This window comes from Lytechinus pictus, chromosome 10 (genome assembly GCF_037042905.1).
Source record: "Lytechinus pictus isolate F3 Inbred chromosome 10, Lp3.0, whole genome shotgun sequence".
Taxonomy (NCBI): domain Eukaryota; kingdom Metazoa; phylum Echinodermata; class Echinoidea; order Temnopleuroida; family Toxopneustidae; genus Lytechinus; species Lytechinus pictus.
Genome location: NC_087254.1, coordinates 30,591,536 through 30,611,257, shown reverse-complemented (window position 1 = coordinate 30,611,257; position 19,722 = coordinate 30,591,536). Strand labels below are relative to the sequence as shown.

General features: G+C 37.2%; 3 protein-coding genes across 4 annotated transcripts; all 3 read right to left on the bottom strand.

Moving 5' to 3' along the window:
• Positions 1-246: 246 nt before the first annotated feature.
• LOC129269459 (thymidine kinase, cytosolic-like) lies at positions 247-9,772 on the bottom strand. Of its 2 annotated transcripts, XR_010294914.1 has the most exons (8): positions 9,525-9,772; positions 6,816-6,847; positions 5,584-5,697; positions 5,146-5,239; positions 4,482-4,571; positions 3,646-3,765; positions 1,816-3,109; positions 247-1,753 (listed from the first exon to the last, which is right to left on the bottom strand). XR_010294914.1 is itself a non-coding variant. In XM_054906959.2 (7 exons), exons 1-7 carry the CDS (start codon positions 9,588-9,590, stop codon positions 2,918-2,920), a joined length of 708 nt encoding a protein of 235 aa, XP_054762934.1. In that variant the 5' UTR covers positions 9,591-9,731; the 3' UTR covers positions 1,020-2,917. The 2 variants fall into 2 exon arrangements, 1 of the variants encoding a protein (XP_054762934.1); XM_054906959.2 differs by having other exon boundaries at positions 1,020-3,109; positions 9,525-9,731.
• Positions 9,773-12,718: 2,946 nt separating this feature from the next.
• LOC135155821 (uncharacterized) lies at positions 12,719-15,301 on the bottom strand. Its single transcript, XM_064106090.1, has one exon. It carries the CDS (start codon positions 15,299-15,301, stop codon positions 12,719-12,721), a length of 2,583 nt encoding a protein of 860 aa, XP_063962160.1.
• LOC135155728 (uncharacterized) lies at positions 13,613-19,107 on the bottom strand. Its single transcript, XM_064105792.1, has 2 exons — positions 19,010-19,107; positions 13,613-18,495 (listed from the first exon to the last, which is right to left on the bottom strand). The coding sequence occupies exon 2, from the start codon at positions 18,291-18,293 to the stop codon at positions 15,507-15,509; it is 2,787 nt and encodes a 928-aa protein (XP_063961862.1). The 5' UTR covers positions 18,294-18,495; positions 19,010-19,107; the 3' UTR covers positions 13,613-15,506.
• Positions 19,108-19,722: the final 615 nt, after the last annotated feature.

Genomic DNA, 19,722 nt, shown 5'->3' with positions numbered 1-19,722 from the left:
AAGGCTTTTAAACCCTAGTTACAGCTGTGTATACATGTTAAGAAGAGCACCATGATAAATGGAAGATATTGTGGGATGCCATTAAGATTAGAACCAAGGAATCAATGTAACAGAAGATACATGTAGTTTCTGTACACAGATTAATGAAATATAATGCCACATTAAATATATATTTTTTTTAAAGGAAGGAAATACTTATATTTCCTTCTATTTTTTGCTAGAAAATGCTAACTGTACATTCTACTCTATATTGATATCTGCACAAATATTTACAATATCTCCAATTCATAGAAAGAGAATAATTCGTGTTACGGTCACTTTAAAAACATTAATATAATGATGTCCTCTCTACAAAAAACAACAACAACTCTTCAGGAACCAGACTCACTACTACTGCTAACCTGTTGTTGCATGTAAAGTTTGTTGTACATTCTTTTTGACTTTGCCAACCACCTGAGAAGAATGAGTGTCCTTCAATTAGATTCTATTAAAAATATTCAATAGCAGGGGTGTATTGACCAGCTCTAAATTAATAATAATAATAAAACAGTAAAAAATCACTAAAAAAACAACATATTAAAATCTGCTATATAACTGAGAATGAAACTACAAAGAGTTTCAGGTAAACATGTATTTCCATCACACACTAGGTTTGCATTGGCCAAAGGAGATGAAGTAAATGCTGTGAATACCCCCTCGCCTACTTTGCTGGCTTGCTGTCCTTCTCTTTTGAAGACATATTTTCCCAAATATTGCTGAGCACTCCTGAGGGCTGCCTTCACCCAATAATATTTGTTTCATTTTTTTTTTAATGCTTAGTCATATACTTGTATGTTAATCTTGATTGTCAGACATACAATGTTCGGTGAAAAATAAAATATATGTAGAATACAAATAAAGCTATATTACATGTTGTTCCTTTACAAAAAGACAAAATTAATATACTGCTATAAACAATTTTCGCTGATCCTAATACTTCATAATTATGTGATATAAAAACAGATAGTCCTATTATTGAGGATTACATGTATATGTCCAGTTTATTTAGAGCATTGTGGTTGGTTTGTCATTCATGGTTCATGAACTAACTAGCCTCTTGTCAATAGATTCAAACACATTCATTGAATGAGGATTTTTTTTTCAGATTGGCTGACAAAAATGCATCAACAAACAATAGAGTTTATTGGACTAAACCCAAATATACTGAATGATATTTGAACAGGTGCACGTCAGAAGAATTTTTGAAATTTAATAATTTTCCAACTTTTCTTCAAAGTGCTAAACACAGAACCAGACAAACAACGGAGACAAATATAGAATCTTATCTCATCCCAGATTTGTTTCCTGACTAATAATGCATACAGTACATTGTATTTGTATGAATGAGGTAGAAGTATACAAACAGGCATTATTGATGAAGAATAAAATCAATACCAACCTAGGGTGGAAAGTAAAACATATTGGCCCGTATTCTGATAGCAGGTTTAACTTAAACTCAGGTTTAAAGTTGTGGTTTAAGTAAGGGAAGCCAAAAGTATCAACATTTTTATTAAGTTGTGTGTTTCTTATGTTTATTGTGCTCTTTCCTGATTCATCGATGGTGAAGACAATCATCAATGTATACTTCCTAGACAATAATGAATGATTTGAGAGCCAAATGAGCTGAAATATGATATCTTTACTGTTAGTGATTTATGTAACAATTGGCTATCCATACTTAAACTACAACTTCAAACCTGAGTTTAAGTTAAACCTGCTATCAGAATTGGCTATCCATACTTAAACTACAACTTCAAACCTGAGTTTAAGTTAAACCTGCTATCAGAATACGAGCCATTGTGTTGGCCACTGCCGAGTGCTATTTGATACTACAGAGTGGATTAAGAATATGAATACCAATTAATAATCCATCTCAACCGTTTTGATAAATACTCTCAAACAATACATCTGAAAGCGCTGAAGGTGTGAATATTAATATTATTATTGATATTCTTGAATTGAATATAGTCTGAAATAGCTACCAATGGCAATCTTTCTCTGTTCTGATATCAGGGTGTGTTACATGAATGTTGTCGGCACTGACTAAATTGTCAGATTGGACAATATCAGTCAATTCCTTGATTTTGATTGGCTGAGAAGAACTGGTCTCTCACTGTTACTGTGGTAATCACCAGAGAATGAAAAAACTGACAAGCTTCATCAAATTATTCCCAGGTCATATTAGGACATTGTTTATAATATGTTATAGTTTCAAAGGGAAAGTTCACCCTAATATTAAAGTAGGTTTCCATAAATGCAGAAAAAAAAAAAGATTATTGATTTTTTTATGGAAAGAGATACCAGATTTGTGATAGTTTTATTTTTGTGATGTTGTATGTAAGCTGCTCTCCCACATGTATGAAGGCCCAACAATGAACTCAACAACTGCAGTTATCTCCAAGAAAATCAAATGATTTTGATGTGATAATTAGACACATATTCCAAATAATCTTCTTGAGCAAGAAAATCCATCATCTATCACAAATTTGTATAATTTTTTTTTTTTGAATGGGACATTGGGAGGTCAGATTACATGAGGTATCACAAAATTGATAACTCTTGAATTTCATCAATTTTTAACGAGTTTCTGCCTTTCTTTTTCTTTTTATAAAAAACCTACTTGGGTTGGACTCCCCCTATTCCTGACAACTTAATTCATTTGAAAGTTGCTTTTAAGCAAATTACTGTCCAACAGTCTGTCAAACTACACACACATGCATTTCAAGAAAAATCATGAACAGCATTACTTTAAAAGTTATTTTCTACCTGAACAATGATTAAAAAGATAACATGTATGTAAAACGGTTAAAAATTGAAGAATTCATAATAATTACAATTCAAATTCTAGAAACTAATTAAAAACCAAACTTCACCGTAGTCAAGGGGACATGCTTGACTCTCCATCACTGCTGGGAGATTGGAATAATCGCCTCCCTTGTTTATTAGCTTTGTGTGTTGTATCTAGCGTGATGGGGGTTTGTATACTGTTATCATTGATCTTACTTGGACTGAGTAAGTAACAGTCTCGGCAGACGGCCATGTACTTGTCAGCGCCCCCTATGACCTCCACCTGGACAGGGTTGAAACAAAGAAAATTAGAAAATTATTAATAATCATCTTGGCACAAAGCATATGTTAAGCAAGCAACAGGAACACATTTGTCAGGGATTTCTATGTAATGACAGCCCATATAAATGAATGCTTCATTGAAATTGATTATATTATGGAATAGATGTTAATGTGTGAATGCCTATCTTTTCTAAGAAGAAGAAAAAAAAGCAATTTATTTAGATTTACTGTTGAAAATATTTGATTTTGCAAAATATTTTGCATAATCAATTAATCACTGCGAAGCCAATGCCACCCAGTAAAACATAAAAATCTTAGCTGTAATACTTTATTTTTTTTATAACATGGACTGCACATATTTATAAAAATTCATTAATTTTACTTTTTTATATAAAGTTACCAATTTATCTGTAAATGTATGTCAATCAGCGACTAAAAATCAAAAGCTTGTTTACAAGTGGGCACTTCTATTAGAAACACAAAGAAATGTTGTATACAAGTAAGAGACAATGGTGAGATACATGTATGAAGACTTACAGCTGTTTCACATCCTATCCTTCGGGTATATGAAGCTTCGTTATAGCAATGCATACAGACAGCGTTGAGCTTTATGACACTTTCAGCAAGTGGTACAAGATTTAAAATATCACCAAAACCCTATTTAGAAGAAAAAATACAAGAAACGGTTAAAAGTTACAAGATATTGCAAGGGAATATAAGAAAAAAAAACAGGATTATTCAATTATCAGGAAAATGGGAATAATTCAATCCATTTTCAAATAAAGTATCACTTGCAGGGTGCTACATAAGCACTTGCCCGATTGCCCGGGGCAAGTAAAAGTTAAGAGTCGGGCAAGTATTTTGAAGTAAAGACCATAACTACTTGCCCAAATTGGGCAAGCAAAATTCTCACAGTAGAATGACCAAAATTAGGGTCAATATGATATGATATTGACCCTAATTTTGGTCATGGCAATAACAAGGTAGATATGTTCATGTCAAAAGAGAAAAAAAGGTCAATGGTTTATAATACCGCAATACTTTCTTATGAAGAGGTAAAACTTTTTTTTCAAGGATTTTTTCGGGCAAGTGAAATAGATTTTTGGGCAAGTATATTTGAACTATTTAAAAATTTACTTGCCCGACTGGGCAAGTGCTTTTAAAAAGCTGTGTAGCACCCTGACTTGTCCCTAAGATATTTGCAATAAGCTCTGAGAGGCAAAAGTGCAGATGAAAAAAATCTTCAATATGAAATATGGTTCAGAAGTTCTGATCAGAAGAAACAAAAGTTGAAAAAATAGCACCTGCTCAATAGTTTCAATTTTTTTTTTATGAAGACATGTAGTTAAGTTAATCAAATATTTGGTACCAACCTTCCTCTGGAATGTTCCGTCTAATGCAGCTACAATGATGATTTTGCCTAGATTGGCCATTTCTTCACAAAACTTGACACAATCAGGAAACTAAAGAGATAATATAGACACATTCCAAATGTTAACACACAGTTGCGACAGGGGTGCAAATGAGTTCTGCTCAATTCAAGCAGTGTAACCACAGAGAGATCAATAAGAGAATGTATAACAGTTAAGATTATACTAAGAATCATGTCACTCAATTAATTTGAGACTATAAAGAGAACTTGCTAAACTTCCATGCAGTGCTGGATAGATATTCATTATTCACTCACCAGCCATGATTATCATATCAGAGATTCAGAGAAGCATATTTATCATTACAATCATTTCAAAATATTTAATTTGATCTCAAATATTACAATCAAAAAGTGCTTACAGACCTGTATAAAAGATAATGGCTGCATGAAAAGCTGAAAAAATATCAGTTTAATACAAAGTAAACTTAGTATTAACCCCATTCATTAAAAAAAAAAGACAGAATTTGAAAGACAAAAAATGTAACACAATAATAATTTGAACTTGTATCATACAAATCCACTCTAGAGTCTGTTCTCAAGGCGATTTTCAAGAAATTCTAAAGGAAATACTAATAAGAAGAATTGAACAGATAGATTGTACTTACAAATTGACCTTCATCGATTCCTATGACCTCATACTCCTCAGCAAGCTCTGTGACTGAAGATAGATTGCTAGCAGAAGTAGCTTTACATACTTGCCTAGTTTGCAGATAAGAAAGATTTAGAGAAATGTTAATAATATTCAAAACTTCTGAAGGCACTTGTGCAATAACAAAGCAATTAATGATTGTGTTGTTTTTTTACTGAATAATAAAAAAAGGTATTGAGCAGTCCAAACTGAAGGTAAAGAAAGAAGTTTACATCACAATAAATACAATAATTTACTTAAAAATTATGAATAAAAGGACCCAGACAGTTTAATGTGTAGGCCTTGTGTACGTCCTGCAAATAATTAAATTGAAGTATTTTGAAATGGAGGGAAAATATTTAAGGAAATGGGTATTAATTTACTATACGGTACATAAGTGTTTAGAACCACTCACCTATCATGAGTTGCTACACCATCCTTGTCATATCTTGTGTCTTTGTCGTATTTGATGAGAAGACAGTAGTGATTTGCAATCTGATAACGCTTTATCCTCCTGATCAGTTCAGTTCTGAAATATAGTAGGGGAAATAGATTCTCTGAATTAAAAATTCAAATATAGTAGTTATAAAGGGTAATCCAATCAAAATAAAAAGTTGTCTTCAGAGAAAAAAGAAAATCAGATAAGTAGATATGTGGAGGTGAAAGTTTGAACAATATCGGTAATAAAATAAGTTATGACTTTTTTAAAGTTGTAAGTTGAAATCACTTTAGCGATGAAGACTTAAATTTAGTTGCATTGATGATGTCAACAATGTAATGTAGGGACTATACTTCAATTTGCTCCAATTCGCAAAATGGCTAAAATGTAATTTTTTATTTTTACTTCAATTTCAAATTTCTTTTCATGTCATGAGAAGAGAACATCTATGTTAATGTTTGTAAAGGCAGTAGTACATAGTAGCCTATGGAAAAATGGTCTTGTTTGACATAATTTAGTTATAGCTGCCAATTTGAAATTTGCATTGTCCTAGTGGTCTCATTTCTTAAACAGCCATAGCTCTCTTATTGGTTACATGCAGTCACTGTTTCCTTCTAACTTTCACCATTCTGGTTTTTATTTTCTCTCTTTTTCTCTTCTCATCACACTCCATTTCATGGCCAAAGTTAGATTCCCTTCAACATACATGACTTATCCCCCCCCCCCTTGTGCATGTGAAGGGGGGGGGGGTCCTCAAGGGATTTTACGTTAAGAAATACATAATTAATTTCTGTTGAACTGTCATAGAAACTCGAAAAAGCAGCTGACTGCTGCATCAACACCAAGCTGGTATGTAAGCAATTACAAAGACAAGTAAGTTAACCCAGTCATACATGTAGTGGCTGACCTTATAGACAATAGAAATTACTCTCTGGCCTTATTGGTTAAAATAAAGGCCAAGCTGGCATTCAAACCACCTTTCAATCATAAATCCAAAGCTCTAACCACTAGACCACACAACTCCTAATTCATTAAGAACATTAAAAAAAACACAAACTAAACAAAACAAAATTCTTTCAAAAGGGCCACAGCCACCACACACACATTAGCCTACCTTATTTTCATTGTAAAACATGAAAGGCATATTTCAAGATGACATGGACAATTGATATGATAATCTTAATTTTAAAATACAAGTCAGTACTTACGTTTTACCAGAGAACATGGGCCCAAAGATGACCTGATAGGTTAAAAGAAAAACAAAAGATATAGTAATACATGTACATGTATTGGAGAGTGAACTGTAAGGAAAGTCTACTCCAACAGAATTTGCTTTAACCATGAAGTGGAAAACTAAACAAGCATACCACTTTATAATTTCATATTTTCATCAAAATTGGATATCAAATACTACAGCACATTTTCAAATTTTGCTTATTTTTTTCACAAAACAGTGTAAAAAAGTTTGGGACCAAGGCTGAAAGGGTCTATGAATAATAATGCAACATGAAACTTAAATTATGTCACAAAATCTAAAATATACTACCGGTATGCAGAGCATGACACTGGCACCAGGCCGACGATCCCAGACCAGCTAAAATTGCTGACGGGCCACTAACTTTTCAGAAATAGCCATACTAGTCCGATATGACCAGGAAAATAATATATCAAACTGAGACAAATGATATTTTCTTTTTTGTAAATTATGATAATGGCTCTGGAGTCTCAAAAATATGTCTCTCATGAATTATGTTGTGTGTTTGAGTGTGTACCTTGCCCTAGACCCCTAGTTATTATTTTTTATTCATTTTTTTTTGGGGGGGTAGGGGGTAACAATAAGCAATAAAATACAGCCAAATAAACTCATTTTTAAATGTTTTTCTTTATTTTCTTCATTTTGGGGACCAGTAAATTTTAGGTTTGGACCAGAAAAAAAAAAACTGGGTATCGACTGGTCCGACATGAACAGTTTGGACCAGTAGAATAAAAGGGTTAGTGTGGAGCCCTGCAGTATGTATTTTTATATGAAAATGAAAGTTTTAAAATTTCTATTTGTGCAGATTTTAATATGACATTTGAAGAAAAGTCCTCATTAGATCACAATAATAGAAGTTATCATGATTGTATGATCTTGTCCTCATTCCTCATACAGAGTAGTAGATCTATGTGAGCAGATCAAGTCCTAGATCTGTGTATTGAAATAGGGTTGGCAAAAACATGTTTGGACATTTTCTCGTTGTTACTTACTTTTTCTAGAGGATTAGAATGCTTGATTTTCTGCCAAAGCCAGTTTCTATTATGTTATATTTCTACAATTAATAAATATGCCTTGGGCTAAAACTTATTTGAAATTTTTACATTATATATTGTATCATTTTTTCCTAGCATAGTGCAGGACTAATAGGTTTCGTGGTACACCATCTTTCACGGGCAATTGTTTGTCCTGACAACCCAAACTCAACGTTTCAAGAAGTGTGTTCTCGTAGTCTTCAGGTAAGGAAAATGAGCAAAGTTTGTATACCGGTAAAAAAATGGTATGGTAGGGGGTCCTAAAGCTACGCACCACTCATCGCGCATACAGTTTTTATGGCAAATGTGCACTCTGTGTGTGGAACTGTGACTGCAGAGTGACGAACGATTCCTATTCAATTTTTTCTACAGAGGCTGCAGTAAATCTCTAAATGCAGAGAAACCAACAACTGTTTGGAATTTTGGAGTTATATTCGCTTAAATTTCATTTTATCCTATAATAATATGAATATATTTTAGAAATTGAGGCACAGGAAATACTATTTTTTTGCATGATAAATCGAGTGCGTGGTTTTAGGACCCCTTCTACATCGGGTGGCAAAATCAAGAGGTTTTCGGAGAACACGGCGGGATTTTCGTATTAGTGAGTTTTGCGATATTTTCTTCCTGGTTAATGATCTTTAGAATGTTTGCCACAAATTAGTGAAAGATATTTGTTGAAATATTAAAATTGGGATAGTTTTTATTGTTTGAAAACAAAGTGCGTAGCTTTAGCCCAGTTTAGGTCCCCCCCACTCACACGTATTGCGAGGTTAGTATTAGTATACTAACCTCGCACCACGACCCGCGTTTGGCAGTGGATTTCTAACTAGTGGGTCGCGCGTGCTGGGATCTCACTTCTTGGGTCCACAACACACGACTTCAATGGCTTGATTTTTCTGTGCGCGGCGGCATGTAATGAACCCTTGGGTGGGTCCCCCCATCATACAGCGGACTCAATGGCCATGTTTATGTACTAGTAATAGTATAGACCAAAAGCTTAGGTCTCTGTGTTATGTTGGTTGTTCAGCTGAACTCCGTTGGCTTCACTCACCAAATACAGAGACCGAAGTTCTAGCGCGATCTAGTACAGGGGACTCAATGACAATGGCCATATGTTTAGCCTATGTGTACTAAGTTTGGATAAAACGGGGAGGTTAAGTTGCGCGACAGCCGAGGTCAGTCACTGTTTTTGTTCCTTTTAACTTGATTTTCCCTGTTTTTTGGCAATTAATGCCATTTCGGTCGCGTTAATTTTCAAAAGTTTGAATTTGATTCATGTCTTACTCAGTAATTTAACTGTTAGGCCTATATATAGAGTAGAGACATTGATTTAACTTAAGACAAGTCAAGACAAAAATTGAAGAGCCCCGATGGGGGGATTTTGCATTGTAATAAGTCCCCTAATGGTGGCTGCACGATAGCGAGAGCCGTCTGTGTACGAGGAGAAATTAAAAAAAAAATAAAAATAAAAAAAAACTCCTCAAAAGTCCAAAACAGACGGCTGCCAGCTGTCTAGGCGCTGACTGCCTGAGCTCGAGCTCTGAGTCTGATGATGCAAACGGAGCTGTCGGGCCGGCTGCTGCACTTCCCTGCAGCCTCTCGAATCTCGTTCGCTTTGAACTCACCTGAATTTGTCCTTTATTTCTGTGCCCATGTCTCATTCCATCGATTGCATCTACACACGACATCATGATTATTGGATATACAGGCCCAGATGAGGTAAAGATGAAAGAATGACAAAAAATATTCCGACTAATTTTCTACGACTACGGTCGGAGTACGGGACTGGATCTGGATCGGATGTTGGAAGAATTAGAAGGCGGCTGGAAAATGAGCAGCGCGCGTCGCGTCGTTGTTCAAATTTGGCGCCAGGCCAGATCTAGGATCGAGGGGGTGGGGGCAATTATTTGACTAGACGCTCCTAGTCTTTGCCAAAGACATTTCAGATTTTTGCCCAAAGAAATATTACTCAAAATAGTCCGATTTAATGTTTCCACTCCCCGCTTTACACTTCAAAATATATTTTACATATCCCGGCCTGACATTTACTGTAAGACCAATCAAAACAGATCGCAGTGTCAGCTATATACTAAAACAATAACAATTATGAATACATTATTTTATTATACATGTAAGTGCAAGTGACACAGTCGATGGTTAAACCACAAATACACATGGGCGGAAATCCCAGGAGGGACAGGGGGGACGTGTCTCCCCTACTCAAAATAGTAGAGGGAACACAATATCAAATGTCCCCCCTACTATTTGTGTTTTATGATGGTAGGAAATACATCATTCAAAATCGAAATAAACCGTGTATTATACAAGATCACCTTACTTTTTTTTTTTTTTTTTTTTTTTGGTCAAATTTATTTTCGTCGAAATGACCTTAAATTGGGGGTGATAACCTTTCTTTTTTTTTTTTTTTTTTGCTTGTCAAATTTTTCAGCCTATTGTCCCCCTACCTTTTGGGAGAGATTTCCGCCCCTGCAAATAGGCCCTACATAGTCAATATAAAAAATCTGACAACTTTTTAATCCCTTTTTACCATTCAATTTTTACGAAAGAAGTCATAGTTACATGCAGTACGTATAGACCACTCCGTCATCTGCCTCCTAGCTGAAATGGGCCGAATAAAAAAAAATGTAGGCCTATCCCCCTTACTGTGCAAACCCTTCACACGAGTTAAGGGTCTGAATGTACAGCCTATATAATGCCTTGTGTACTGTTTACTTGCATACTATAGTAGGCCTATATATCTAACATATTTTCAGTAAAAGCCCTGGTTTTAATTTTTTTAGACACACCTACTCGACTTTAAATCCTTGTACCCTAACCCCCCCCCCAAAAAAAAAAAAAAAAGAGGAAGAGGAAAGAAAAGAAGAAGGAAAAAATGAATATTTGAATTTTACTTTATATATTTTTTTTTCCTTAAAGAAAACAAACGTGAATAATATTATAATATTTATGATGGCGAAAATAGTCAATTAAATTGACTGGTTGCCAAATAAAAAGAAGAACCCCCCCCCCCCTTAGGCTATAAAGCCTAGGCCTTGAAGGACAAGTCCACCCCAACAGAAAGTTGATTTTAATAATAGGAGAATCCAACAAGCAAAATACTGAAAATTTCATCAGAATCGGATGTATAAAATAAGAAACTGACATTTTAAAATTAATTTCGTTTAATTTCACAAATCATTTATCTGCCCATCCTGGTCTGTATGCAAATTAGGGGAGTGATGACATCACTCACTATTTCTTTTAAATTTTATTATCTGAAATATGAAAATTCAATTTTTTTTAATTCATTGTCCTGTACGTGAAACAATATTTTATTCCTCCCTGAACATGTACAATTACCATGCACTTTATGGTTCAGTCGAGTTAGTTATTATTGCAAAATCTGTAAAAATTTAAATATTGTACAATTCAAATAATAAGAAACAAAAGAAAAAGTGAGTGCGGGACATCGACTCTCTCATTTGCATGTCTCTAGATTGTGCATATAACTTGTGGCTGCCTCTATACAAGAGGAGTTTCCAATAATATACGACGAATGACAGGACGAGTTTCATATACGATTTACAAAAACTCTTTAATAATAGATGATTGTCGATTTTGATCAGAAGAATTATTTTGTAGATTAAGCGTTGCAGATAACATTCTGAAAATTATAGAACAGATATACAAGAATCATAAATACACAGACATATTATCTTCTCGTTTACACATTAGATTCATATTTACATAATTTAGTTAATCATCATCATTCACATTAAAACAACATCGATTCATCATTATTCTCATAATAAATATTTGGTAATAACAGAGTGCAATTAATAATCCAATAAAAGTAATCGAACTTACCAAATATGGCTTTCTGTTTCTTTCTGTATACTTGACACAGCCTTTAATTTTCCTTTTGACGTTAATACTGAAACCATGACAAATATTAATAACACGCGCGCAACTATTATGATTATTATTATTATTATGCGCAAATATACATGGCAACCATGACGCAGCAATCAAGATTAAAATGACACTGATTACGTAACAATTAATGCGCGCATTGCGTCGCAGCAACATGGCTCCTTTAACTGATTATCCAAAACAGTTACTTATATATATATATATACTTATAAACTTCAATTAGAAATATCTATAGCGCTTGCATAAAAATAACAATACTATAAACCACTTTTAAAAATATCAATAAACAATAAAGTATTCATGCTTTAGTATTATGCTTGCATGCTCTCATCACAGTTTGATAAGTGAATAATTCTAATAGTTCGAAGTTTCAAACGTTCGAAAGCACATTCAGGTCAAAACTATACGATAAAATCATAAAATGATAAATAAAAGAATGCATAATACAATATTTTGAACGATATCTCAAAATATAGCAAGCCTTTTTTTCTTTTCAAATGCATTTCCTTGATCCAATTTGATTCTTGAAACATCAAGAATATAATATATTAAATTTGTATATGTATCATGCCAAATAATGCACGTTGCAATATAAGCAATGTTTCGCTTATTTGGTTGAACAAACCAAAATGAAATATCACATATTCAAAAAGCACAGAAACAATTTTCCAAGCTATCAATAACTTTGCATATCAATCTGCTAATTGCCTATTGATATAAAAATAAACGATAATAATATAACAGTATAATTGTTCTTGTGTTTGGCTCCTTGCGGGGGAATCCCTAAATGTCTTTCGCGTAGATTATACTAGCCCATGTAAAAAGCAGTCTCTTTCTGTTATAGTGTCAGTATCACATTAAGAACAAATCTAGTCATCTGCTAGGATCAAAACGAGCTTATGTATGGGTCTTTCCAAAATCTAGGCTCATGCTTACGTTTACCGTCTTTTCGAAGATCGCGATCAGCCATGATCAGTTTCACTTTACGAACTCGGCCGTCATCACATTTGTAGGCTTCTGTCACTCTTCCTAGTGGCCACTGACTTCGAGTATCGCTGCAGTCTTTTACAATGACAATGTCGCCTATCGCGAGGTCACGCTTTGGATGGACCCACTTCTGTCTTGTTTGGATGTCTTGGAGATATTCACGCTTCCATCTACTCCAGAATTCGTTCGCTAGATACTGCACACGACGCCACCACTTCCGAGCATACACGTCTTCTCGCTGAAACTTGCCTGGGGGAGGCATCACAACTTTTGCCTTCATGGTTAGAAGATGGTTCGGAGTCAACGGTTCAGGGGCATCTCCTGCACATAGATTAGCTGTAGACAGTGGTCTGGAATTGACAACTGACTCCACTTCAGTAAGGAACGTCTGGAAGGATTCATCATCTAGTTGTGACCCTGAATTCATGAGGAGGGGTTCAAGGACTCTGCGTACTGTACCAATCTGGCGCTCCCAAACTCCTCCCATGTGAGATGCACTCGGCGTGTTCATCTGGAAGGGTATCCAATCAACTCCATTCTCTAGTAGATACGTCTGGATAGATTCCTGGTCCAACTCTCTCATTGCTTCCCGCAACTCGTTTCTAGCGCCAACGAAAGCAGTCCCTCTATCAGATCTGATCTGTCTGACTGGTCCACGACGAGTGAGGAACCGCCGGAGGCAGTTGATGAAGCTACTGCTTGTGAGACTATTTGCTGCTTCTAGATGAATGGCTCTTGATGCCATACAAGTGAAAAGTACTCCATATCTTTTCACAATACTTCTTTTTTCTTTGATGTTGAAAGGTCCAAAGTAGTCCACAGCACAGTATGTGAATGGGGGTGCCGGTTCTAGGCGATCTTTTGGCAGATCTGCCATCTTCTGTTGCTGCAATGGTCCTCTCATTTTTCTGCACAAGACACACTTTGATATGATACTGGAAACTGCAGAAGAACCACCAATCACCCAGTATCCATTTTGTCTCAGTTGATTATGTGTGATTCCTCTTCCCATGTGGTGAACCTGCTCATGCTTGTGTCTTATGAGCAATGTCGTCATATGAGAATTTCTCGGCATGATGACGGGATGCTTGATTTCGTCAGGTACGGCAGCTTTGTCGATTCTTCCACCAACTCGCATGATACCATCACTGCCAATGTATGGATCTAGACGATATAGAGAACTGATTGGCTTGATTTCACTGTTTCTCTTTCTTGCTGTCTGTCTGTCATTTTGCTCACCAGAGCCTAAGTTGCGAAGTACCATCAATTCGTCACGAAAATGTTCTATCTGCAAGTTTCGGATTATTTCAGTTTCTGCTGCATCGACTTCTGCAACTGTCAAGATAACACGTTGGAGTGGACGGTTCAATTTAGGGCTTGTCTTCCTCTTCACTTCTCTCTTTCGTAGTTTACTTTTGAACATCATACATAGTGCTACCACTCTCTTGGCACGTTGCCAGCTTGAGATATGCTGGAGGCGACTAATCTCGAAGTGGTTGGCTCTAGCAGTCATTGTAGACAAGGTCGACACATGTCTAACTTCTGGGTCATCTTTCTCACAGCTGGCTTTATACTGCTCTGTAGGAATCTTGAATTCTCCTTTCTCATGAAGAAACTTCGGTCCAACCAGCCAGCGGCTACTTTCAACGAGCTCCTTTGCTGTCATCCCTCGAGACGCCTCATCAGCAGGGTTGTCTTCTGTGTTCACATAGAACCATCTTTTGGGGTTTGTTTCGTCATGTATCTGTTGCACCCTATTTGCCACGAAGACATGGAATCTCCTTGCTTCGTTACGAATGTAACCCAAGACTACTTGACTATCTGTCCAGAAGAATTCTTGAGGTTTAGCCACTGTCAATTCTTTCCTTAGAAATGTACTCATCTTTGCTGATACAGTGGCAGCCGTCAGTTCGAGTCTGGGAATAGTCATCTGTCTGAGTGGGGTTACTCTTGATTTGGCTGTCACGAGAGAGCAACACACTTTGTCCTCTTCATTCACCAGGCGAATATAAGAGCACTGTCCGTAACCATCAAAACTTGCATCTGAAAAGTGATGTAACTCCGTACGCTTTACTTTGCCGAAGTTTGGAGGCTTGTAGCATCTTGGGACGTTTAGTTTCTCGAGTTCACTTATTTCAGATCTCCATTTCTCCCACTGTGGTCGGACGTCATCGGGTAAGGGGCTGTCCCAATCAAGTTTCCTTCTGCAGAGGTCCTGGAGAATCTGTTTTCCTCTCAGAGTCACTGGACTTGCAAGGCCGATAGGGTCATAAATTGAGCCAACAGTGGATAGAACTCCCCGTCTAGTAAGAGGGCGATCTTTAAGCTCAATTCGGAACTGCAATGTATCACTTTCCACGCACCAGAATACACCTAATGCTCTCTCTATTGGTAGTGGATCAACTTCTAGGTCCAAGTCAGCAATACCCTTACCTCTGTCTTCGATAGGAAAACTCTGCAGAACCTCCTTATTGTTAGACATTATCTTGTGTAATCTCAGTCCAGCTTTACTGCAGATTGCTTGACTTGCTTTCATGACACTCACGGCTTCATCTGGGGTTGCGACTGACTTAAGTCCGTCGTCGACATAGAAGTCATCTCGAATATATGAAGCTGCATTGGACCCAAACTCAGCTTCGCCATCATCTACTGCTTTCTTGAAGCCATAGTTAGCACATCCAGGTGAGCTAGCTAGTAGCGCCGAATAGGTGAACCTTCATCCTGTATTCGATCACGTTTTTGTTTGGGTCACCATCTTCCCACCACAAGAAACGGAGAAGGTCCCGATCTTCCTCCGACACGAAGAATTGGTGAAACATTCCTTTGATGTCTCCAACGACAGCAACTTCTTCTTGGCGGAACCTGCACAGTACTCCAACTAAGCCATTAGTCAAGTCTGGTCCTTGTAGGAGGTTGTCATTGAGTGAGATTCCTTCACACTTTGCTGAGCAATCAAAGACCACACGTATTTTCCCTGGCTTTTTGGGATGATAGACACCAGTATGGGGTACATAGTTTACCTTTCCTTGTTTGTAGCTAGAGGGAGCCCTTTCAGCACATGTTTCAAGCACATCTTTCATGAATTCTATGTAGTCTTCCATAAACTTTGGGTTCCTTCTAAACCTGGCATTTAGTTGTTTCCATCGGTTCTCTGCTACTTTGCGATTGTATGGTAGCGATGTGTTAGGCGTCTTGAGGGGGAGGGGCATCTCATAATGTCCGTCTGGTCGTTTCCTTATTCCTTTCTCCATGATTCGCAGGAACTTCTTGTCCTCCATTGAGATAGACTGCCCTCCCATGTTTTCATCAGCAAAGTCCTTTTCGAGAATCGCAATGACTTTCTGCGGGCAGAGGATTTCTTTCGCTGTTGACGGGACTGCAAACTTCTCGCTCTCACAACTTGTAGCTTTGTTGCAAACAACAGCACCTGAACTTTCAGATGTCAGGCAGACTTTTCCAATAATTCCCCAACCTAGGAGAGATTTTTGAGCATAGGGATCATCCTCCCCTCCAGTGATTACTTGTCGAGGCCGGATAGCTCTTGGGCAATCATTTCCGATCAAGAGTGACACATCAATGTTTCTATCATAGGGTATCATTTCATCCGCAACTTGACGAAGATGAGGCCAGTGATTTACCACCTCCTTCTTGGGTATTTGTGACCTGCTGGCTGGTATTTCCTGTCTTGCAAAGGCCACTGGTAGTTGAATTACATGCTCCTTATTATAGTCTTGTATCTCCAGACCCTTGATTTTCTTACTTTCGATGTTAGAACTTCCATGCATTGTTGTCAGCTGCAGATTTGTTGAAGCTCCCTTTACGCCGAGTTTTTCACGCAGTTTCTCTGACATGAAGCTTACATTTGACTGATCATCAAGCACTGCATACACAAGGCACTCTTTACTTGGATTTTCTTGATGTCTCACCCAGACTGGTACAATCATACTATGATCTCTGCCGTTTTGATCCTGGATTGAGCATACTGTAGTACAGTTGGCAAACCCTGCATGCTCGGTCTTCTTGGTAGCATAGTGTAGACAGGACAGATGGCTACCCCCACATTCCTTGCACGATCGTCGACCTTGGCACTCCTTGATACGATGACTATCTGTCATCCCACATCCCATGCACAGTCTCCGCTTGAAGAAAAATGCCTTCCGGTCATACATAGGCTTGGTGACGAAATCATCACATTCATCTAGGGTATGGTCTTCCTTACACCAAGGACAGTTTGCATAGCTTCCATTTTTCGACCATTCCGATTTTACCCCCCTTCCATCTGTAGCGAAGGTTCTTGCTTTAGGACCCAATGCTCCAAGACTTCTCGAGGTTTCTCTGAGGCCTGCAAGTTCAGGGATGTTGGCCTTGTTAGCTGCCCTTCTCACAAACTCTTCAAACTTTGAGAATGATGGATATTCTTGTTGGTCGATGTTTTCTCTCTGACGGTCAATCTCATCTCTCCATCTTCCTTCGAGATATACAGGCAATTTCTCTAAAAGTTTGGCATTCTCCTGTGGATAATCTAAGATTCCAAGAGATTTTACTGATTGCTTTGCTGCCTTTACTTTTCCTAGGAAATCTGCGAGCTCCATCAAACCGTTTGAATCCTTCGGTCCTATCTTTGGCCAGGCGGCAAGTTTATTCATGTAGGCTGTGCTAACGATGCTTGGATTTCCATATCTCTCACTTATGAGACTCATCGCTCTTTCATAGCCATCTTCACTTCCTATCAGCATGAAATGCTGGACGACATCCTTTGGTTTTCCTGTTACATAATTATTCAGGTACATCAACTTGGTGGTAGATCCCATTGGCTTGCTATCTATCATACTTATGAATGCATGCTTCCACATTGGGTAGGTCATGGGGTCTCCATTAAAGATGGGAATGTCTATCTTAGGTAGCTGAAGAGATGCCGACATTTCCTGATTAGCGGCACATTGTTGGAGACTTACGTTGCCGAGCTGAGTAACACATCTTTCCAGTGATTTGGCAATCTGCTCCCATCCTGACTGTTGGGTAGAAGGTACTTGGAAATTCTGCGGCGACTGCCCCGCTACAAGATTTGGAGGAGGCGTTACATCTGCCTCGCATGACTTCAGAAATCTATCCATATCAGCTTCTTTATTGATATCAAGTCCTTCCAATAGGGATGATTTCTCCAATCCAAATTCTTCCAGCACTTCTAACTTAGCTTCGTTTTCTGCGAGTTCTATCTCGCAGACTAATGCATCTTGCATCTCTTCGTATGCTTCTTGTGCCATCTTGGCTTTTCTTTCCATTTCCTTTACTTTCTTTTCCTTTTCTTTGAAAGACAATTTTGCTTGCATGGCGGCGGCCTTCTTTTTTAACTCCAACATTTCCAGCTCTACAGAGACCGCTAGACTTACTCCGGTCCTCGTGGAACTGCACTTTGACTTGAGAGATCCGCATTCTTCCTTATCATGCTTATCTTTTCTCTCCATCATGTCCATTGTCAGCTTTTTGAATGTTATTCAGCTTGATGCTTAATTTGAATGTTATTGTGGCTGCCTCTATACAAGAGGAGTTTCCAATAATATACGACGAATGACAGGACGAGTTTCATATACGATTTACAAAAACTCTTTAATAATAGATGATTGTCGATTTTGATCAGAAGAATTATTTTGTAGATTAAGCGTTGCAGATAACATTCTGAAAATTATAGAACAGATATACAAGAATCATAAATACACAGACATATTATCTTCTCGTTTACACATTAGATTCATATTTACATAATTTAGTTAATCATCATCATTCACATTAAAACAACATCGATTCATCATTATTCTCATAATAAATATTTGGTAATAACAGAGTGCAATTAATAATCCAATATACAAATGATGCATAACCTAACTTGATAATATGTTGGCACAAAGGCATCATTATACCCAAAATGCCAGATACAGCTTTGCCTTTGCATTGACTAGATCTATGAGGCAGCCATAGGCATAGCTGTGTGTGTATGCCCGGGCCGCTCCGGTGGCCAGTGCCTACGGCTGCCTGGGCCCGCACTGGAGATTTGGCTGTGCACAGCCACAGCCAGCCCAGGGCAGTGCCAGTAGATCTATAAACGTTAGATCGTATGTCTGGACTTCTCAACTAACGAGTATGCAGGCAGTTTTAATCCCTATGACAATTACGGTAACGTATTTGTACTTACAGATCATTTTGCATCCTTTATTTGATTCATTCTGCCTTGATCGAATATTCAAAATTTTGACGTAAACAAGCGTAACAGGACATGCGCGATGACATCACAATGACCTTTTCGGACGATAGCTTGTTTACAGTGTTTATCGTTTTGATTATCGGGATATCGTTCATGCAGCCCAGTAAAAATTCTTGCATTGCTCTCAACCAATCAGATTGCAGGGATTTTCCCATCCATTCTATAATAAAAGTAATCGAACTTACCAAATATGGCTTTCTGTTTCTTTCTGTATACTTGACACAGCCTTTAATTTTCCTTTTGACGTTAATACTGAAACCATGACAAATATTAATAACACGCGCGCAACTATTATGATTATTATTATTATTATGCGCAAATATACATGGCAACCATGACGCAGCAATCAAGATTAAAATGACACTGATTACGTAACAATTAATGCGCGCATTGCGTCGCAGCAACATAACTGTTTTCTGAAAAATAAACAAAACTTCAAAATGTCATAATAACTTTCTTATTTTATATCCGATTTTGATGAAATTTTCGGCATTATGCTTGTTTTGTCTTTCTCTATTGATTCAAATAAAATTTTAAAAAATGATCTCGGGTGGACTTGACTTTTAATTCTCGCTCCTAAATTGAAACAGCAAGTAGAGACCCACTAGCTTGTTAATCAAAGCTTCAATCAGGATCTGCGCCTG

Coding starts and splice junctions, on each gene's coding strand:
- LOC135155728 (XM_064105792.1), bottom strand. CDS start 18,293: ATGGACATGATGGAGAGAAAAGATAAGCATGATAAGGAAGAATGCGGA.
- LOC129269459 (XM_054906959.2), bottom strand. CDS start 9,590: ATGATGTCGTGTGTAGATGCAATCGATGGAATGAGACATGGGCACAGA. Junction 5,698..6,815: donor CCCATGTTCTCTGGTAAAAC/GTAAGTACTGAC, acceptor ACTATATTTCAG/AACTGAACTGATCAGGAGGA. Junction 3,766..4,481: donor ACGGAACATTCCAGAGGAAG/GTTGGTACCAAA, acceptor TCTTCTAAATAG/GGTTTTGGTGATATTTTAAA.
- LOC135155821 (XM_064106090.1), bottom strand. CDS start 15,301: ATGTCTAACAATAAGGAGGTTCTGCAGAGTTTTCCTATCGAAGACAGA.